At 34.1% G+C, this 21361-nt stretch overlaps 1 protein-coding gene across 1 annotated transcript in view; it reads left to right on the top strand.

The window, feature by feature from the left end:
• The window catches only part of CHD1 (chromodomain helicase DNA binding protein 1), a 52769-nt gene extending 33053 nt beyond the window's left edge, over nucleotides 1-19716 (top strand). The window contains exons 28-38 of the mRNA XM_065873673.1: nucleotides 59-197; nucleotides 425-575; nucleotides 1892-2014; nucleotides 3023-3151; nucleotides 3615-3878; nucleotides 4228-4368; nucleotides 8463-8641; nucleotides 15983-16079; nucleotides 17047-17098; nucleotides 17611-17821; nucleotides 19371-19716. Coding sequence (XP_065729745.1) covers nucleotides 59-197; nucleotides 425-575; nucleotides 1892-2014; nucleotides 3023-3151; nucleotides 3615-3878; nucleotides 4228-4368; nucleotides 8463-8641; nucleotides 15983-16079; nucleotides 17047-17098; nucleotides 17611-17821; nucleotides 19371-19716 — 1832 coding nt within the window. The remainder of the gene's footprint in view (nucleotides 1-58; nucleotides 198-424; nucleotides 576-1891; nucleotides 2015-3022; nucleotides 3152-3614; nucleotides 3879-4227; nucleotides 4369-8462; nucleotides 8642-15982; nucleotides 16080-17046; nucleotides 17099-17610; nucleotides 17822-19370) is intronic.
• Nucleotides 19717-21361: the final 1645 nt, after the last annotated feature.

Here is a 21361-nt window from a genome sequence, read left to right as displayed (position 1 = left end):
TTTGCGTTTTGTAGTATATATTTTATACTTTTTAATATTCTTTTCCAAATAAATTAAGGTGGTAGACTTGGAAAAGTAAAAGGTCCAACATTCCGAATATCAGGAGTACAAGTGAATGCCAAGCTAGTCATCTCCCATGAAGAAGAATTAATACCGTTGCACAAATCCATTCCTTCAGACCCAGAAGAAAGAAAGCAGTGAGTTGTTTACTTTTACCATTGTAAAATATTTGTTGTTATTCAATAATTTGGATATGAATGTATGTTAAAATGTTTTTTATGCCATTGGCCAATTTGAATAAAATGTTTTTAAAAATAAAATAAAGCATAGTATTTAGAAGTTGTAATGACTCATATATGGTTTTCAAAATTAATTTTTAATAAGGCAATTATAACTTGACAGTGGCTGTTAACTTTAATGATAGGTATATCATCCCATGCCACACGAAGGCAGCTCATTTTGATATAGACTGGGGCAAAGAAGATGATTCCAATTTGTTAATTGGTATCTACGAATATGGATATGGAAGCTGGGAAATGATTAAAATGGATCCTGACCTCAGTCTGACACACAAGGTACTTAAATATTTCTTGATTCTGTTGACCACTGATGTTAAATTGAATTTTTTGCTTTCAAATTATGTTAGAAATAAGCTCAACTGGGAGTCAAGAAACCATGGCTCTAGTTAGCTGTGTGACCTTGGCTTCTTTGGAATATGGTTTTCATGAAGGGATTGAATTTAAATGATCTCTAGATTCTGCTTTACCTCTGAAATTACATTTTTGTTATTAAGGCATAGGTATATTTTTCTTCATAGTATCAGGTTAAAAGTAAACCTGTCATTCAGTTATTATGTTATTCAAAAGCAAAAAAGGATTGTTTTTTATGTGTGTGTGTTTATATATTTTTTTTAAATAACAAATAGTGTTTAGGAGTTTTGTTGATTTGATGCCACCACACTAGTTATTATAATCATTTCTTTGCCTAGAATGGAAAACATTGGAAGCATTGCCCTATGCTTATCATTTATCTTTTTATATTCTACTTCTTCATGGACAAGTGGGAACCTTCAGATATTTGTCATTTGCTACTGTGAAACAAAATTAGTTTATGTTTTCATTGTAAGAGTTTCCTCACAGTACATGCTTTGGGTCATCTTCTACATGAACGATACTTTTTTTTTTAATTAATTTTTTATTTTTGGCTGTGTTGGGTGTTCGTTGCTGCGCGCGGGTCTTCTCTAGTTGCGGCGAGAGGGGGCTACTCTTCATTGTGGTGCGCGGGTTTCTCATTGTGGTGGTTTCTCTTGTTGCGGAGCACGGGTTCTAGGCACACAGGCTTCAGTAGTTGTGGTACGCAGGCTCAATAGTTGCAGTGCACGAGCTTAGTTGCTCCGCAGCATGTGGGATCTTCCTGGACCAGGGATCAAAACCTATGTCCCCTGCACTGGCAGGCAGATTTTTAACCACTGCGCTACCCTGGAAGTCCTGATAGATGATACTTTATATTCTAGGAATTTTTGTATACTTTATACTTAAAATATACTGTTGAGAAGGAAGGAAATCTAAGAATACTATGATGTTTAATAACACTGAATGCCAATACACCATTATATATTTGAAAGAAATTTCTAACCTCATACTGTGTAGTCTCATTTTGAATAGAGGGATATTTTTCTCATGTATTTAGAATTCATTCCCAGATAAATTGAATCTTTGTGGCATAGCTATAAAAAATGTATTTTGCATTTTAAGCTGTTTATTCCTACAGATTTTGAGTTGTAACTTGTTAGTGAATTATACATAGTTTTTAAATGAGTAACCCTTTTTTAAACAATGATTATTATTTCTCGTTTATTAAAGACAAGATGAAAAAATTAATTGCTTTTCAGATTCTTCCAGATGATCCTGATAAAAAACCACAAGCAAAACAGTTACAGACACGTGCGGACTACCTCATCAAATTACTTAGTAAAGATCTTGCAAGAAAAGAAGCTCAGAGGCTTTCTGGTGCAGTAAGTTAACATATGCTTAAGAGCAGTTTACTTTTGAATAAGATAAATCTAGTTTTCTGATCACCCTAGACACCCGTGGTTAGCATGGGCTCATCAGTATGTTTATCTGTAATTTAGCTATATTGAATATGGTAATATTTTGCCTTAAATGATCTCAGCATTCATGTTAAAACTCTAGTGAGTCCTATCTTTCAGAATGGGATCTGTTTTTTCCTAGTATTTAGAAAGAGAGTGGGAGCAACTTTTGGAGTGGAGTGGAGTGCTTTTTGAGAGGACAGGCTTCCATTATTGTTTCATTTGGAGACATTGGGCAGCTTAAGCAATAGCATTAAAGATCACCAAGCTTATTTATGAGGGCATTTCACAAAAGAAGGAAAAAGATACTAAAACAGAGGTGATTAGAAACTAAAGCAACCCTTGAAAGTTTACCTGTGACCACAGTGTCAATAACTACCTGTGTACTATTAAAAATCATTTCTGGGCTTCCCTGGTGGCGCAGTGGTTGAGAGTCCGCCTGCCGATGCAGGGGACACAGGTTCGTGCCCCCGTCCGGGAAGATCCCACATGCCGCAGAGTGGCTAGGCCCGTGAGCCATGGCCGCTGAGCCCGTGCGTCCGGAGCCTGTGCTCCGCAATGGGAGAGGCCACAACAGTGAGAGGCCCGCGTACCGCGAAACAAACAAACAAAAAATTTCTAAGGCTATCTCTGGTGACATTGGATTTAGTTGAAGATAATAATAATTTAGGAAGGTGAACAACCCTCCTATTTCTTTCTTTTTTTTTAAGAAATAATTACAATTGGTTAGCATTTATTCACATTAATTTGTACTTGATTCATTAAGTTATATCACTTTTGTTGATAATAACTTTCTAAGATTGGTGTAGCTTAGTGCCAGCAGATTAAGGATTGGGTTGGAGTGTGTGTTCTTTAGCTTTATAGATGTGGTATTTAAGATTTTTTTTTAATGGAATCTGTGGGGTTGGTTAGAATAAAAATAATTATTTTTAGGGAGGTTCAAAAAGGAGGAAAGTAAGAGCTAAGAAGAATAAAGCAATGAAGTCTATAAAAATGAAAGAGGAAATAAAGAGCGATTCTTCTCCCCTGCCCTCAGAAAAGTCTGATGAAGATGATGATAAGGTAAGAATGTGTTTTAGAAAAGCAACCTGTTATATAGAAAGGGAACATGGCATATTTTTAGTATGCTTTACATTTGAAGTTTGAAGTAAGGCTTGAAATTTTACTTTTAGATACTGAAGTTCTTTTTTATAGTTTGCTATGTAGTCTCATTTACAGAACAGAATTTCTACCCATCCAATAGAATATTATATTTCACTACAGGGATAAAGCAAAGGTCCTTCCTTTTCAAACATTTGCCATTTGAAGACATTCTGTCTCCTTTAATTTTGTTATGAATTTTGAATGGGATTGGCTTACCTTAATTTTTATAGGAAGGTAATTATTGCATGTATCATTACTAATGGGATTCTGAGTTACTTCTCTCAGAATCTACATACATGCAATCCGTAGTCATGCAAAGAAAAGAAATTAGTCTTTGTCAAGATTTGGTTAGTAATACATTGGCCATACTTGCACTTTTCAGGATGAGATCACTTCTGTGAAACATCCAAATAAAAAAGTTAAAACAGAAAGAGACAGTGAAGAAAAACCTGAGCCAGATGTTTGTATAAAGAAGGAACCAGAAGAAAAGAGGGAAGCGAAAGAAAAGGAAAATAAAAGAGAACTTAAAAGGGAGATAAAAGAAAAAGAGGATAAGAAAGATATAAAGGAAAAAGATTTTAAAGAGAAAAGAGAAAACAAAGTAAAAGAAGCTATACAGAAAGAAAAAGACATAAAGGAAGAAAAGGTATGCAAATCATAATATAAAATTTAGAAAGTGACACAACAGCGTATTTACAGTTTAGGAGAATAAATTGTCTGTCAGCCCAATTAGTCTCAATAACTGAGTTCTTTAAAAATGCATATGGGTATCTAGTAGAGGAGAAGAACAGGTTTGAATCCTTTTTTAGATGCCTTACCTAATAAATAATGTTACAGAATAGCTTTATTTTTGGTTTCCCCAAATAAAATGGGGGAAAGATCAAATAGATAAGAATGTTAAATGTGAGTAAACTTTATAGAATAAAATGGGACCATAATTCTTCTGGAAGTGTTAATCATTTTTGCCTTTGTTGTTGTGTTTTTTTTTTCATCAGTTGAGTGAATCCAAGTCTGATAGCAAGGAAAGATCTAAGAAATCTTCAGTGTCGGATGCTCCAGTTCATATCACTGCAAGTGGTGAACCAGTTCCCATATCTGAAGAATCTGAAGAGCTAGATCAGAAGACATTCAGCATAGTAAGTAGTAAAGTTTCTGGTTATTAGGAATAATTCATATAACATTTTATTTAATTTATATTCATCTTTTAAAACTTTAACTTTAGAAATGTGTTTGAATTTGATAGCATTGCAGTTCAAGCTGACAAAAGCAATAGATTTAAATTTTGAAAGGTATCCTAAATTTAGAATCAACCCAGAAAAACTTCTTCATAAATTAAAGATTTTAAGAAGAGGTATTTAGGGAATAAACTTTTTTTCCTCCAACTTTAGAATTTTAAACTTTTCAATTCCTGAGCCTATTATCCATATAACAGTGGATATATCTACAGTGAAGGACCCTTCTTTTCTAATCTTTTACAGACCAGTGTTTTTAGAAAATAAAATAATGAAATTAGGAAGAAAAGAATATAAAATAAAAGCCCTGGTGTTGTATTACTAGATTCAGTAGGTATAAATTTGCACTGTCAAACTGATATAAAGGTTTCTAAAATTTCTGTACCTATCCTGCTTTGGACTAACACAGGTTCATAGACCACACTTTGAGGAACACTGGTCTAAAATATTACTCGTTTTACATGCTACCATGCTTTTATATTCATCAGAGTCAGGGAGAATCTGTCTTGGCCTTTCTCCAAAGGGTTTATTTGCTGTATATATTCAGGAACGCAAATAATCTTATGGGTGTAATCTTAAGTCAGTTTTATCACTGATACTAATCAAATCCTATACTTGAAAGATGGAAATGTTCACCTTCTAAAATTATATTTGTGTTTGACCTACTACGTCCTTTTAGATCCCCAGCTCATCTTCATGTCCCATTTTCTCCTATTGTGTACTCTGACTAGATGATATTAAGACTGAGAACGCATTTATTCATTTCCTACTGATTCCATTACATGCCCTAATATAGTTCCAGATATGCTCTTTAAATAACATAGTTCCTGCCACAATTTTCTTGTCCTCCTCACTTTTGGCTGTTTACATCCCTCTAATCTCTGAGAATATTGGGGACATTCCCAAGTAAGCTGTTGCAGCTCCTGTCTTCCATCTTACTTACTTACTTGAATGAACATATATCTTATCTCTTGACTTTCATTTTTATCTTTTCTCCAGGTTCACATGTTGTGATTCCTTAGCAACTTTTAAGGCTAACCTTTCTATTTATGGCCTAGATCTTAATCTAGCCTCTCTATCCATTTTCTATTGTTTTTGTTTTTTACCCCCTCTGTATTGGGTGGGAATGGGTGATGGTATGCTTTTGCTTTTCTGAGGTGAAAACACTGAACTTTTCTGAACTGCTTCCCCTACACTATGTGCTCCATTCTGAACTGCTTCCCCTGCACTATGTGCTCCATTAAGTGAAATTGCACCTCTTGCCTCTTCTTTGCCCACATTTCCTCCTTAGCCATCTGACTTGCTCATATAACCGATGAAATGGAAAGTTTTCTTTTGTGCCCAGTGCATGAATTTCTTCTTCATTAACCTTCATAAATGATTTAAAATCTCTTGTATTATGGAAAGGAATAATGGAATAGTTTTAAACATGGACTCCAGATTTTCTGAGCTTGTATGATTAAGATTTTCTTGGGGGCTTCCCTGGTGGCATAGTGGTTGAGATTCCGCCTGCCAATGAAGGGGACGCGGGTTCGTGCCCCGGCCTGGGAGGATCCCACATGCCGCGGAGCGGCTGGGCCCGTGGGCCATGGCCGCTGAGCCTGCACGTCCGGAGCCTGTGCTCCGCAGCTGGAGAGGCCACGGCAGTGAGAGGCCTGCGTACGACAAAAAAAAAAAAAAATTCTTGGTATATACATTTTATTGTATTCGGGAATAGCTCTGACTATTAAGAAATTCACTGGTCTTTTCTCAGTCTTCATTTTCCTTGACATCTTTGCCTCATTTCGCATCTCTTGATTTTCTTGTGTCTTATTGATCTGTCTTCCTAGATAGCAGTATAATTTAGCAGTCAAGAAAGTGAGGTCAAAACTGGGTTTCACAGACGTCATTTCATTCTAAGCTTCAATTTCTTTTTCTATAAAATAGAGTGAATGGTATTGCAAAGGTCTATTGTCAGAATCAAATTTAAAGCAACGAACACACAGCCTCTGGTACCTAATAAGTGCTTTATAAACATTAGTTATCATTGCTCCAGTTCCCATCTTCAGGCCTTGACCTTAGCATAGATTTTAGTCATCAATTCCTCTCTTTTTCCTCCACTCACATTCAATGAGTAAATCATATTGGCTCTAACACACTGGCTCAAGCCACAGCCATCTCTTTCCTAGATTATTTCAATAGCTTCATAGCTGTTCTCACTGCTTTCACCCTTCCCATCTCACCCTATACCCTTTTCATACCCTGGTTTGTACTCCACACAGCAGCCCAGACTGACAATAACTGTTACAGGGATAATAAAGTCACCCCTTGTTACTTTTCTGTTTAAAACCCTTGAATGGCTTTCCCTCTCGTTCAGGATAAAAGATTCATAACAATAGTCTAAAAGATACAGCATATGGTTTACTCCCATCATCTCCTGCTGTTTGCCTGACTCACTTGGTTCCAGCGACACTGGAATTCATGCTGTTCCCTTGAATATGTCAGACAAGTTATAGGACATTTTTACTTGCTCTTCCCTCTGCTTGAAATGGCTTACTCCTTCATTTTCTTTAGATACCTGCTCAAGCATCACCCTTCTCTGAAAGCTTAAGTAAGGTAGAAAGCTCCCTGTTCTTTCTTGCTTATTTATTTTTTTATCATGGTTGTCACCATCTTAAACACTATGTCTTGTTTACTTATTGGCTTTATTCTCCTACTAGACTACAGGTTCCATAAAAGCAGGGTCTCCGTTTTATTTACCACTCTGTTTTCTGGGTCTAGAACAACGCCTAGAATATAGTATGTATTCAGCCTACATATGTTGAATAAATAATTTTCTAGCAGAATATAAACTAGAAAAGTGAACAAGAAACAGAAAATGTAGAGAACAAATATGAGTAACACTAAAAATTAGAAAGGAAATTAAAAATTTCCCTTTTTTAAAGAAGACATTAGGCTTGGCTGAGTTCTAATTTTAACTAAAGAATAAATGATTCCAGTGTTAAATTATTCCTGACAAAAGATGGAAAGTTTCCCAACTGATTTGGAGAAATAGGTCAATAAAACAGAGTAAAGTACTCATAAACAAATTTGCACATATAATATAGACACTTAATTGATAATAAGAAAGGCCCTTCACAGCAGTGATGTAAATAAATGGTGGCATTGGGTCAACTAAATATATTGTCTGTAGTTGATCCATCCTTACATTCCCCAAACTAACACAACTTGCTACTCATGGATATAATTACTATAAAGTTGTTTTTGCATTTGTATACAATAAAATTTATCTGCAGTTTGCTTTTTTAGTAATATTTTAATTCTGGTTTTGGTATAAGGTTAAAAGTTTTTATTACACAAATTGGACTTTACTGAATGGTACAGTTTGGGTGTGTTGTCCTTTTACTAGCATGCTAGTGCTCTGTAGGCCAAGGAAGAGGTTGGTTTCCATCAACTACCCCCACGTCCCTGACTGCCCAAATACGATAGAAGCAAAATTCATCATTAGCTACTTTGGCCCCAAGAATAGACAGGTTATACTTTTAGCTATATTGATGTTAATAGCTTTGCCAATATATTATATAAAGATTATTATTTATGTATTTATATATAAAAACAGCTTTGCCAATATATAAAGATCTTTTTTTACATTTTATTCTATATTATAGTCAATACATAATATTGTTATACTCTGAAATATTTTATCTTTTAACATTAAGTCTGTTTAGAATGGTGTAAAAAGTGTAAAAAGTAACCATTTTTATAAAAAGTAAGTAAAATCCAAGGCTTTTACTTAGGCAAAGACTGATTTTAAATGATAATGGAAAGCCTTGCTTTCTGAATAAAGTCTGAAGGAGAAATGCTTGATGTTTAAGAGCTGTGAGGTGAGATTTAATGCTCGTTTTAGCATTAGACAATGCTATATTTACTCAGGTAAGTAAGTATGTGAAAGAAGTAGATCTTTGTTGAATTCATGGTTTTAATACATGTATTTGTGTTCTTATTTTCCTGTTTTAAAGTGTAAAGAAAGAATGAGGCCTGTCAAAGCAGCTTTGAAGCAACTTGATAGGCCCGAGAAAGGCCTTTCAGAAAGAGAACAACTGGAACATACTAGACAGTGCTTAATAAAAATTGGAGACCATATCACGGAATGTCTGAAAGAGTATACAAATCCTGAACAAATCAAGCAGTGGAGAAAGTAAGTGATGTATTTTTCAGGAAGTGTTAAATTTGTAATTTTGTAACCATCTATTTGTCTCTTGTATTTCCATTTTTTTTTCTACTTCTGAAGTTTAGGTAACAAAAAGTTTAAAAAGGTAACCTGAGGATGATTGCTTTCACTTTTTCCTTTAACGTTAAAGCTTTTTATAAATAAGTGATTACTTAATTGTGCATCATGATAAACCACAGGTAGCATCTCTGCCTTTAAATAAATAGTGAAAGGCATTTCATTAAAATTCAAATTGCATTTTATTTTTAAAAATCTCCACAATTTACCAAATTATTCTCAGTAATATCTTCAGAGGTTGGTGTACCAATTTGTTACATAAATTTAGCAATTCATCTTCTAAGTATGACTAAAGCCTTGTAAAACTCAATGTCCTCAAGCAATGTAAAATGCAGACTTCTGTTTTCCTCTTCATCTTAGAAGTGGCAGCAATTTGATTGATTTTAAAATTACAGTTGGTTTTAAAATTATAAATCTGAACTGCTATAATATGATACTAATCACTTAATGATTACCAAATCCAGGACACTGTTAAGCCAGACTACTAGACAGGATAGGAGAAAAATAAAATGAGCATAAACCAGTCATTGACATCTGTTTATCAGCCTTCTGATTTCTTTGCTACATGTAGTGCAGCTACACATCAAAACAAAAAATTTAATGACACATTTCTGGGGGAAGCATGATGATTACACAAGAGTTAAAAAAAAAATTTCTATCCTTGTCCCTTTTCTTCTTAAATTCAACCAGGACCCCCATTTTAGAAAGAGGAGATAGAAGTTGATCGTGATCACTAGGCTTTTGAAAACAAGTGAAACTGAGCTCATGTCTAAAGAAACTGAAACCATTCACAGACATGAAGAAGAGCCTAAAGTCATGTGCCTATAATGACATGGAATGATCACTGGAGTTGGCATCACAAGACATGCATGCTTAGTTCCATCCTGGCTAATTTTTGGCTTTGTGACCTTAAACAGTTACCAATATCTATGAGTCCCCCAGTATTATCATCTGTAAAATGATAAGGCACTGCATATTTTTCAGTTATTGAAGGATAATAAGATATATTATGCAGAATGAGAGGCAATAATTCTCAAGTACTATTCATAGTGTCTAGTTGAATCTTTTATTTGTGGTTGGAATATATATACACCGGAGCTTAATGCTTTCCTTAAATACCATAAAATAGAATTACTCCATCCTTCTCAAGCTCTTAACTCATACAGGGACCCCTAAACCACAGGACATGGACATGAATACAGTAGAGTTTAATTATATATACTAGGATTAAATGAGAAGATAGCGGAATTCCTCTATCTTTTTATATTCAAGATCCAAAGTTAAATAAATGTTCTCTGTCAGTGGCTCCCAGACATATTCTTGATTGTTGCTTGTCTGTGATAAAATTAGGGAAAAAGGAAATGCAGTGAGTTATTTTTAAAGCTAAATTTAGTTAATTTAAAGGATTATATTAAAGTTATTTTCTACTTTTTAGTGTAAAGGAGCTTATTTTCTCTCTGACAAAACTTGTGTACTACATACCAGTTTTTAAACCTTAATATAATTAGAGTTTAGATTTTTGAGGTTGTGAAGAAGGCAGAATATCTATTTTACCTGCTTTCTAGATTAGAAATAAGCAGCATCTCATTGAAATTACACGTCGACTAATACAACTGGATGTTATTTCAGGTTTAGGTTGTTATTAGGAAATGGGGGAGGGGGGTAAAAAACCTTTAAAAGAAGAGAGACCAAATAGCCAGGAGACATTTTTCTTTGGTTTTTTTTTTTGTGTGTGGTACGCGGGCCTCTCCCATTGTGGAGCACAGGCTCCGGACGCGCAGGCTCAGCAGCCATGGCTCACGGGCCCAGCCACTCCGCGGCATGTGGCATCTTCCCGGACCAGGGCACGAACCCGTGTCCCCTGCATCGGCAGGCAGACTCTCAACCACTGCACCACCAGGGCAGCCCTCTCCCAAGGTTTTATTCCTCTTTTTACCCAGCTGGGCAAATTAGCTTTTGTTTTTCTCCCAGTCTACCTTGATTTCATATTCCTTGGTACTTATTCCTGCTGCCACTGTCTCTGGTTATACCAGATTCCTTTAAATGGGAAAGGAGAACAGAAAGACCCCAATTGAAAAATATTTCAAAAGCAAATTAGTTTTTGCTCTGGTCTGAGTGCTGTCTTTAGAGAAAGATTGGGGAAAAATGTAGAAGCAAGGGAGAGTCCCTTGTGTTAAGGTTGAACTTCTGACCACCCTGCTCTACTCCACTCCAACCCACAGAACACAGCTACAATTACTGATTCTACAAAAGGAAGGAAGATCAAGACCTTACCTGTAATTTTAAAGATAGGGACTTCACCCATAATTATACGGCAGTTGACGTTAAGCAAATTTTTACAGTAACCATAATTATCTGCTTTATTTCTTGCTTATATAGATGTTTATATATAAATATTTTGGCCAAATAGTTGGTGAAGAAATGCAACACTAGTTTTTATTTAAAAATCACTTACAATCAAGTGATAACCATAATAATGTATATTTGTGTTTCGTTTGTATATCAAAGTACTTTCATATGCGTCATTCTAATTGATCCTTTTAAAAATGCTGTATTTAGGAAATCTTAATAGTTAATACTTCCATTTTTACAGAAGAAAAAAATGGACTCAGGTGAACAGCTTTGTAGGGCTGGGACTGGGGTAATGGCCAAGGAGGCACATGGGGCATGAACTTTAACAGCAAGGTGCTCACTCTTACGCTAGTTGCAGGTCTGGAGTTTTGCCCAAGATCACACAATTCAGCAGGTGATATAATTAGGACCAGAATCTAATTTCAACTAGGTTTTTTCTAGGGAAAAAAGTATTCTTAAAAAGAAATTTAATTACTAACAAAAACACAGTTTATTAATTCCTAACCTCTTTACTCTTTTGAGTTAACTGTAGAATGTAGATAGTCTAGAGATAGTCTATAAATTCATTTAAAGGCGATGAATTTTCTCAGCTGCTGTGGATTTCACTTCACTCAGGTATCATTTAATTAATTTTCTCTAAGTTTGCTTATAAATTTTACTTCAAGGTTAATGTCATACCTATAGTGAAAGTTTTAATATCATCTGGGGACCACTGCCCTAACACAGTATTCTTAACAATTTAAAGACATACTGATTTTTTTAGCCTTTTGTTGTAGTAACAAAATGAAAACCAGATTACACTCATTTATCTTTAATAACTCAAGTATTTTATAAATTAATAGAACCCCATGAACATTAGTCATAATTTTAACTTCATTTATTTTTAAACAGGACCAAATTTGCATTTTACTTTATTGTTATTAAAATATAGTTGACTTACACTATTAATTTCAGGTGTATAACCTAGTGATTTGTAAATATACAGAGTTGTATTTATTGACTATATTCCCTGTGCTGTACGTTACATCACTGTGACTTATTTATTTTCTTACTGGTAGTTTGTACCTCTTAATCCCCTTTACCTATTTTGCCCATGCACCTATGTACCTTCCCTCTGGCAAGCACTAGTTTGTTCTCTGTATCCTTGAGTCTGTTTCTGTTTGTTACGTGTTCATTCGTTTTGTTCTTTTAGATTCCACCTATAAGTGAAATATATAGTATTTGTCTTTGTCTGGCACATTTCATTTAGCATAATACCCTCTGGATCCATCCATGTTGTTGCAAATGGCGAGATTTTATTCTTTTTTATGGCAGTGTAATATTTGTGTGTGTGTGAAAGAAAGAGAGAGAAAGCGAGAGAGAGAGAGAGAGAGATCCACTTCTTTATCCATTCATCTATGGTTGGACACTTAGGTTGCTTCCATGTCTTGGCTATTGTAAAAATAATGCTACAGTGAACATGGGGGTGCATATATCTTTCCGAATTAGTGTTTTTATTTCCTTCAGAAAAGTACGGAGGAGTGGAATTGCTGGATCATATGGTAGCTCTATTTTTAATTTTTTGAGGAACCTCCATGCTGTTTTCCATAGTGGCTGCACCAATTTACATTTCCAGCAACAGTGCATGAGGGCTCCATGTCCTCCACATCCTGGTCAACACTTGTTTTTCCTTTTTTATGATAGCCGTTCTGACAGGTGTGAAGTGATATATCTCATTTTGGTTCTGATTTGCATTTCCCTGATGTTGAGTATCTTTTCATGTGCCTGTCAGCCATTTGTATGTCTTCTTTAGAAAAATACCTACTCAGGTCCTCTGCCCATTTTTAATCAGCGTTTTGATACTTTAATTTTTAAATAAGCTATTCTAATTTAATGTCAAACAATGGATAATAATAGGATTTGGCTAATTAAGTTAGATGTAAATTACAAGGATTTTACTATATTTAGGAATGATTTAATTTTCCCAACTGCTATCTGATAAACTTTTATCAAATTTGTTGAAAGAATTATTTTTCATGACTCAGTATTAGCTATTTCTTCATTCTTTCATTTCACTGATAATTGATTACCGAGAGTAGTATAATCTAAAGAGTGTTTCAAAAGAAAAAAACTAAATAATATTGACTCCAGTTAATGATATGCATGCTGAAGTATTTAGGGGGGAGATATACTAATACCTATTTTTCTTTGAAATGTATCAAACAAAAACTAGAGGGATTGACAGAGGGATGGACATAATGGAATCATATGTGATAAAGCAAGCACAGTAAAATGCTAATAAGAATCGAGGTATTAGGTATATGGTTGATCATTGTAAAGTTCTTTTGTCTTTGATGTATGAAAATTTTCATGATGTTGAAAATTAAGAAACAAAATAGTCTGTGCATATGTATTGTGAAAATGTCCCATTAGTTTAAAATAGCCTGCTAATATTAGTCTTTATAACCTGATAAGCCTGTTACTATGCCATAATTTATTTAAATAGCCCAATTTTACAGGCTATATGAAGTATCACTATAGAAGCAAATTTTGAGAGTATTACACACATATATGCACATGAAATATAAGGGTTTGGGTGACTGCTCTTTAAACTGCAGTACAATTTTATAGTCTAGTTTTTGTAAAATTATACAAAATATTGATGAGGAATAGGTATCATCATATACACAGTTAAGCAAAGAACTGTCACAAACTAAATTAATTATAAATGGTAATTTATAATTAATAAAACAAAAAGGAGAGAAAACACTTGAGAAAGCCACAACTGTCTTAACAACACTGGTAAGAATTCTTTTAGAAAATCACCAGATATCCATCTCTGTATGCACATATGCTGGGATAATTTTGCAATTATTGTATGACTCACAGGTTTCTGATTTCCAAAATTTACTAATGCTTAGGAGTTTACTAGCAAGCAGCTCTTCACACATATCAATGTCCAAAATCAAAAGGCTGGGAATTACTCATCTTAGTGGAAAGAGAATTAGGAGCCAGAGCCCTGCCTTCTAGCCTTACCTAGCTATATGAATTTAGGCAAGTCACTTAGCCTCATTACCCCATTTGTTCATTTATTTGAAAAATTGTCTGCTACATTGACTGTGCCTACCTAAAGGCTGGTTATTTGTGGAATTAAGTAATAGAAAAGAGCTTTGAAAATATAAAAACTGTATAAAGTACCTAGCCAGACACAGGTTAGGTACTTTACACAGTTATCTCATTCAAGCCTTTGTAACAATGTATGTTTTGTAGTCATAGGCAATTGATGCTTGGTATTTGAGAGAAATATGTCTCAGCTGTTTAGAAATCCCCAAATTGGGACTTCCCTCGTGGTCCAGTGGTAAAGAATCCGCCTTACAATGCAGGGGTTGCAGGTTCGATCCCTAGTCAGGGAACTAAGATCCCATATGCTGTGGGGCAACTAAGCCCGCACAACTACTGAGCTCGCGCACCTCAACTAGACAGCCTGCATGCCGCAAACTACAGAGCCCACGCGCTCTGGAACCCGCGCACCGCAAATACAGAGCCCATGCATCCTGGAGCCTGCACACCACAACTAGAGAAGAGAAAACCCACACGCCGCAATGAAAGATCCCACATGCCACAACTAAGACCTGACGCAACCATAAATAAATCTTAAAAAAAAAATCCCCCAATTAAGTGCTTCTGTATAACTTTATTTCCCCCATAAAAAAGAATGAGAATAGTTATTTTCTAGCTAAGAATTTTTGCTTCCTTAGGCCTTCTTTCTTCCATTAGTATCCTGAGAGATGGCTTTCTTTTGGGAAGTTATTATTCACACACACAGAGTTTTATTATTTTTAAAAAATCACTTAAAATCGATTGCTTGGGGCTCCCCTGGTGGCGCAGTGGTTGAGAGTCTGCCTGCCGATGCAGGGGACACCAGTTCGTGCCCTGGTCTGGGAAGATCCCACATGCCGCAGAGCAGCTGGGCCCGTGAGCCATGGCTGCTGAGCCTACGCGTCCGGAGCCTGTGCTCCGCAACGGGAGAGGCCACAGCGGTGAGAGGCCCGTGTATCGCAAAAAAAAAAAAAAAAAAAATCTATTGCTTGACTCAGCAAAGATGTTGATATTGGGTAGTCCACTAAACCTCCATCATTGGCTAATTAGTAATTTCTTTCCTCTGTTTATATAAGCAAGATTCAAAATCTTTAACATACCTACTGTAAAGCTAGTGGTTCAAGAAAAAATTGTAAATATATGAAGCTGTTACTTTTTCAGTGATGGCAGATAGACTTCAACTCAAGTGTCGCTGATTATTAGTGCCTCTGAGGAAGCTGTGTTGAGAAGGATTCAGAGACTGCATCTGAATTTATCATGAAGGAGTACCATGATCAATTACTGACCCCAGCCTTGGGATGGGAAGAGAGACCTAAAGATACAATACTGTCCTTGGTTTATAGTGTCTGATCATGTTACTCTCATGATGATTACATCACAATTATAAAATGACAGTTGCTTTTTAATGCATTATTCAGAACCTTTCATTCACAGGCTTAATCCATATTTTCTGATGGTATCTTTACTCAAACTATTAACATAGTTTATCCCTTTTGTATCTAATCTGAACCACAGTATGAGTCCCTTCCTGATTTGTAAGTAAGTTTACTTCCCTTTGGTTTCAAATTAGGATTGATTACTACTTTTCAAATCCAAAGATTGTAAAATGAAGGAATTTGAAAGAGAAGTAAAAGTTAACAATGTCCAGTTTTATTTGGAATCTTATCCATATATGAAGTTTAAAAAAAAATGCTAGAAATAATCTCCTGAGACCTTGTTCCATAGAGGGCTAAGATGTGTGTATTTCTGTGTAGAGGGAAGGGATTTCATTAAAAAGCGAAATATTTTTCCACCAGACTAACTTGCCTTTTCTTCTTCTAGAAACCTGTGGATTTTTGTATCTAAGTTTACTGAGTTTGATGCAAGAAAATTACATAAATTATATAAGCATGCTATTAAAAAACGGCAGGAATCTCAGGTAAATGAATGCATCATTTTTTCTTTATGTTATTGAAACATTTTTCCTTACAGAAGAATTCAGTTAATAAATGTAGAAGGAATAAAGGAAATAGAAAATCTCACAATAAAATTTGTTGCAGGTAAGATCCTCCAAGGGAAGCTAAAATGAGTGGGCAAGAAAACAAGATATTGGCATAGTCTAAAAGTATCTCCTCCAAGATGTTTATTGATTACAAAGAGAAAAATAATAGCTCTGTAGAGGAGGAACCTGCCTCACACCACCTTAAACAAGCAATCAAAGTTAATGTCACCAGTAATAAGACATACTGACATCATGAACCCCCTGCACTGTGTACTGAAAAAGGTACATCACTTCTGTGGAATTCCTGGCAAAAAAGTATCACTTCAATCCAATCATGAGAAAATATCAGATAAACCCCAATTGAGAAATACTCTATAAAATAGCTATCTAGTATTCTTCAAAAGTGTCAAGGTCATGGAAGACAAGAAAAACCTAAAGAGCTGTCCCAGTTTGGAGGAAACTAAGAAGACATGAAAACTGAGTGTAATGGAGTACCAGATTGGATTCTGGAGGAAAAGGATCTCAGTGGAAAAATACGAAATCTGAATAAAGTCTGTAGTTCAGTTAATAGTATTGTACCAGTATTAATTATTTAGTTTTGATCATTATACCATGGTTATATAAGATATTAACAGTAGGAGAATCTGGTAAAAAGCATATGGGGACCCTCAGTACTATTTTTGCATCTTTTCTGTAAGTCTAAAATTATTTCAAAGTCAAACTTTTTAAAAAAGTCATGGGACAAATAGTTTATACTTTTAAAAAATATCTGCAAATATTACATTTATACATTCTAATATCTTAAGTGAGAACTTCTTTTAGCATAAGGGTTTTCTGTATCCTGTTTTTTATAAGGGTGTTTGAAGCCACTTAAAAGATTCTTACCTATGTGCATTTATTTTAGCAAAATAATGACCAGAACAGCAACTTGAATACTCAAGTGATTAGAAATCCAGGTAAGTAAGTCTTGCTAATTGTTTTGGAAAGTAACTTTTAAAATTGGGGGGTTTTTTTGGCGGGGGGTGTTTTAGATGATATATACCCATGTTATTATATTGTATCTAGTATCTTAATCCTTTTTAGCTTATTATTAACTTTCCCATAAATCAACCTATTACCAGTTTCTAGAAAATTATAGAATAATTGTTGAAATGAACATATTTTTAAAAAAACATTGTTTGGAATAATATATTCTTTCTGTGTAAGAGTCACAAAAGTATAGTCTGAGAAGGAAAAGGGCCTTATACTTTTCGGTTGTGATTGTTCACATTTCAGATTAAAGTAACCTATTTGTAAGCCTTAGTGTGGCTTTTGTAAAGCCATTTCTAAATGCTGTAACTGCCTGTATTTGAGAACTGGTTTTGTTAGTTGGAGTTGAAAAGTTCTTATAATCTAGCAGTGAAGTTACTTTTGTTTGCCATGTATTTTTTTAAGTCATTAACAAAAGTTGGACACTTCTATCTAACAGATGTGGAAAGATTAAAAGAGAATACAAATCATGATGATAGCAGCAGGGACAGTTACTCATCTGATAGGCACTTATCTCAATATCATGATCATCATAAAGACCGACATCAGGGAGATTCTTATAAAAAGAGTGACTCTAGGAAAAGACCCTATTCTTCTTTTAGTAATGGTAAAGATCATCGTGATTGGGATCACTACAAGCAAGACAGCAGGTAAACTTGACAGTTTTAAAATTTTGCTTATTGATGTCTTCTTTATTTTATTTGTTGTATTTGACTTTATCAGCCAATTCAGTCTTCGGGTAATCTTATAGGTAATCAATAAGTCTTACGTAAGGTAAATGTTTTGTTTGTAAATAAGAAAAACTGAAATATAGTTCTTTTGGTTAAGAGCTGAATTTCTCTATAAAAATGGATTTTTAATTATAAATTTAAGATCAAAGTATACAATAAGAAAAAGTTTAGTGTAGGGAGTTCTGTAAGTCATGGGATTCATTATTGCTGGTTTTGGAGAATATTGGCTCAAATACTCTTCAAAATGTAGTAAGTAAGGTAAAATAAAAGATTGATGGACTGTGGCTGAAGTGAGGTGGTGGTGAATTCTACATTCTATTCCATTAAAAAAAACTAATATTTATGTGAATGATTAATTTATGTGAAAACAATTCATTGAGGTTAAACTTAAAGCAATCTGAGATAGTCCTGAAATCAGGAAGTTTTCTCCATATATTATTATTTTTTTGAAGTCTTTAAGTAGTAAACAACTGGAATATAATAACAATATATTTTACTCCTTTGTTGGTAAGGGAATATTTTCATTATAGTGATCATTACTGTAAGCCAAACAAAAAGACTGAGAAGAGTAAAAGTAAAGATCAGAAATAAGGAAATGAGTAGGTTTTTTTGTATTTTAGTTGTGCTCACTGCAGTAATTTCTGAGAAACACAGCCACATTATAAACATGTCAATTGTATAATGGCTCTTAAAATTGGAAAAAGGCACACAATGAAAAGGAAAAGCCATATTTGTTGTGGTAAATGTTTGTAATTTCACAGACTTACATAACAATTTATATTGTTTATAATAAGGACCTTTTGTGAACCAAAAGCCATTAAATTATGTTTGGTGTATTTTATTTGAAAAGGCAAACATTTTAGAGATTACTTTTCATTAAACTGCCATAATTTTTTTTAGCCAACTGGCGCATTTATGTATGGAGTAAATTTCACAATGACATATATCAAGTCTTACTATATAAGTAATCAAATTAAGGAAGCTTTTAATAGGCATCACCAACCAATAAAAATTCTCTTTTACAAACTTATTTCATAGACTGTTTTAGAGGTTTTTATTTTTTTTCCTGCTTACAGGTTCATAAAAGGCTCTGATTTCAGGGGTATTTTAGATTCATGTAGTTATCTTAATACCAACTTTCGGGTAGTTAAGATGTATTAAGACAAATGATGCATAGAATAAAAAGTAGCAACCAATCTAAAATGAGCATGAGAAATTAGATGCTACCTGAAGTGCTTTGTATGGTTTCACTTTAGTTTAATGAATGGAATATATTTTCCAAAGGCAGGCAGAGATATTTCCAGTGATTTTTAAGCTCACTTACAAAGTTTTGTGATGAAACACTGAATTTGTATAAATTAAAAGTATGCTTTAAAGCAATTTTGTTTTATTTTTAATAAGATTTTATTTGGAAACATTTAATTAGCATTATTAATTTAACTAAAATTCCTAATTTCTCTTTTGTTAGATACTATAGTGATAGAGAGAAACACAGAAAACTGGATGATCACAGGAGTAGAGACCACAGGTCAAATTTGGAAGGAAGTTTAAAAGACAGAACTCATTCTGATCATCGTTCTCATTCAGATCATCGGTTGCATTCAGACCATCGGTCAAGTTCTGAATATACACACCATAAATCTTCCAGGGATTATAGGTATCACTCAGATTGGCAGTTGGACCATAGAGCTTCCAGTAGTGGCTCTAGATCACCACTAGATCAGAGGTCTCCTTATGGCTCCAGATCTCCATTTGAACACTCAATTGAACACAGAAGTACACCTGAGCATACCTGGAGTAGTCGGAAAACATAACAAAAACTGATAGTGTCTTTCTGGACTTTTCTTTTAGCCATATATCATAAACCAACACAGTAATTGCCTTACATGACTTGAAAGATATAAACAGATCTTCTATCAGTAGCAGTATTGTTACTTCTTTCCAGGATGCAAGGTCTATTATCCCAACAGAAGAGAAAATATTTTTATATTTAAGGATTATGCTGCACTGTACTACAAATATTGTAGTACTTTTTCTTTTCTTTTTTAAAGAAATGGAAAATGTTTACTATTACAGGGACCTCAACACTGCCCTTCCATATAGGCTGGATAAAACTGTTTTTAAGTCAGTGGTTTTAGACTGACATCCATTTAAATTATGTTTGTATATGAACTTTACTCTGACCTGTGATCTTGTTTCAGGAAGGAATGAAAGAGAGTTCTTTTCTTAATAAAGAAAACACACTCAAGGACTTTATTCACTTTCCAAAGCTACTTGTTTACATGTACACTGCGACCACCTTGCCGCTTTTCATCACAAGCTTGAATATTTAAATTCTGTACTTATATCTGTAAAATAGCCAGGAATTTCCTGTTTGTGATCTATTATTATGCCTTTTTACACACACAAACAATGGCTGTAAATTACTGTAAATGGATTAAATGAGCTTTCCTTACTTCCTTCCCCTTCTCAGGCTTTTTTTGACTGTTCCTTTCCCTACCAACTCAGGCCTTCTTATCATTTAAAAAAATATATATCAGTGTAATAACACTTTTTAATGATTTGTCTTGATGGAATCATTGTTTAGAATGTAAAAAAATGGGGAAAGGGGCCACTTAATTCCATTAGTCCTTTTTATATTGACTATTTTATTAGATACATGTTATTTCTTTCCTTTCCCTTTTTTAGTCAATATTGTGTAACAAAATGGTGAGATGATAATGTAAAATCTAAACTGCATGCTCTGGAAACAGTTTTTTCAGATGCATTTGGTTTAAAAGGGTAGGTGTATGAACACTTTCAGAATCCAAATGGCCAAAAGTTATTGTAAATCCATTTGTTTTCCTTTTCATGTGGGCAATAATGTCAAATGTGCTATGCAGCCAGGTAACATTTTAGATAAACTTGATTGACTTTTAATAAAAACTGTTACAATGCACACTGATTGTATATAAAAACCTTATATATGACAAATTAAATTTAAGAAAAAGGATATGTGGGCTCCTGTAATTTTCTGCTGCATTCTTATTCCCTCAAGCACTTAACTTTTTTTTTTAAGTAGTAACATTTAGCTTATAGAAAAGGATATTTTGATAAGCAGTTGAATATTGTTAATGTGTAGCACTATAATTAAATCTATTTTGAAGAATATATGAATCTATGAAGTAAAATTTAGATCATAGAAATCTGTTGGACTCGATTTTCTGCAGATATTATTTTAGAATGCCTTATATTTATTTACAGATTTTTTTATTTTGTTATATTCAGTGGGAATTTTTTAATCATGTGGCGTACCTTCTTGGATGTGTGCTGTGATCTAACAAATTTGAACCTTAACTGACAAATATAAGTATATTGATATATTCCTATAATATTCTTAAATGTATCTGTTAATTAGCTGTGGGAGTGATGTACAGAAATTTGTCCATAGATATATTTTTTAATATTTTCCTTTTATCC

Source organism: Phocoena phocoena, chromosome 3 (assembly GCF_963924675.1).
Source record: "Phocoena phocoena chromosome 3, mPhoPho1.1, whole genome shotgun sequence".
Taxonomy (NCBI): domain Eukaryota; kingdom Metazoa; phylum Chordata; class Mammalia; order Artiodactyla; family Phocoenidae; genus Phocoena; species Phocoena phocoena.
The sequence above is the reverse complement of the archived record's forward strand: the minus strand, read 5'-3'. Positions and strand labels throughout refer to the sequence as shown.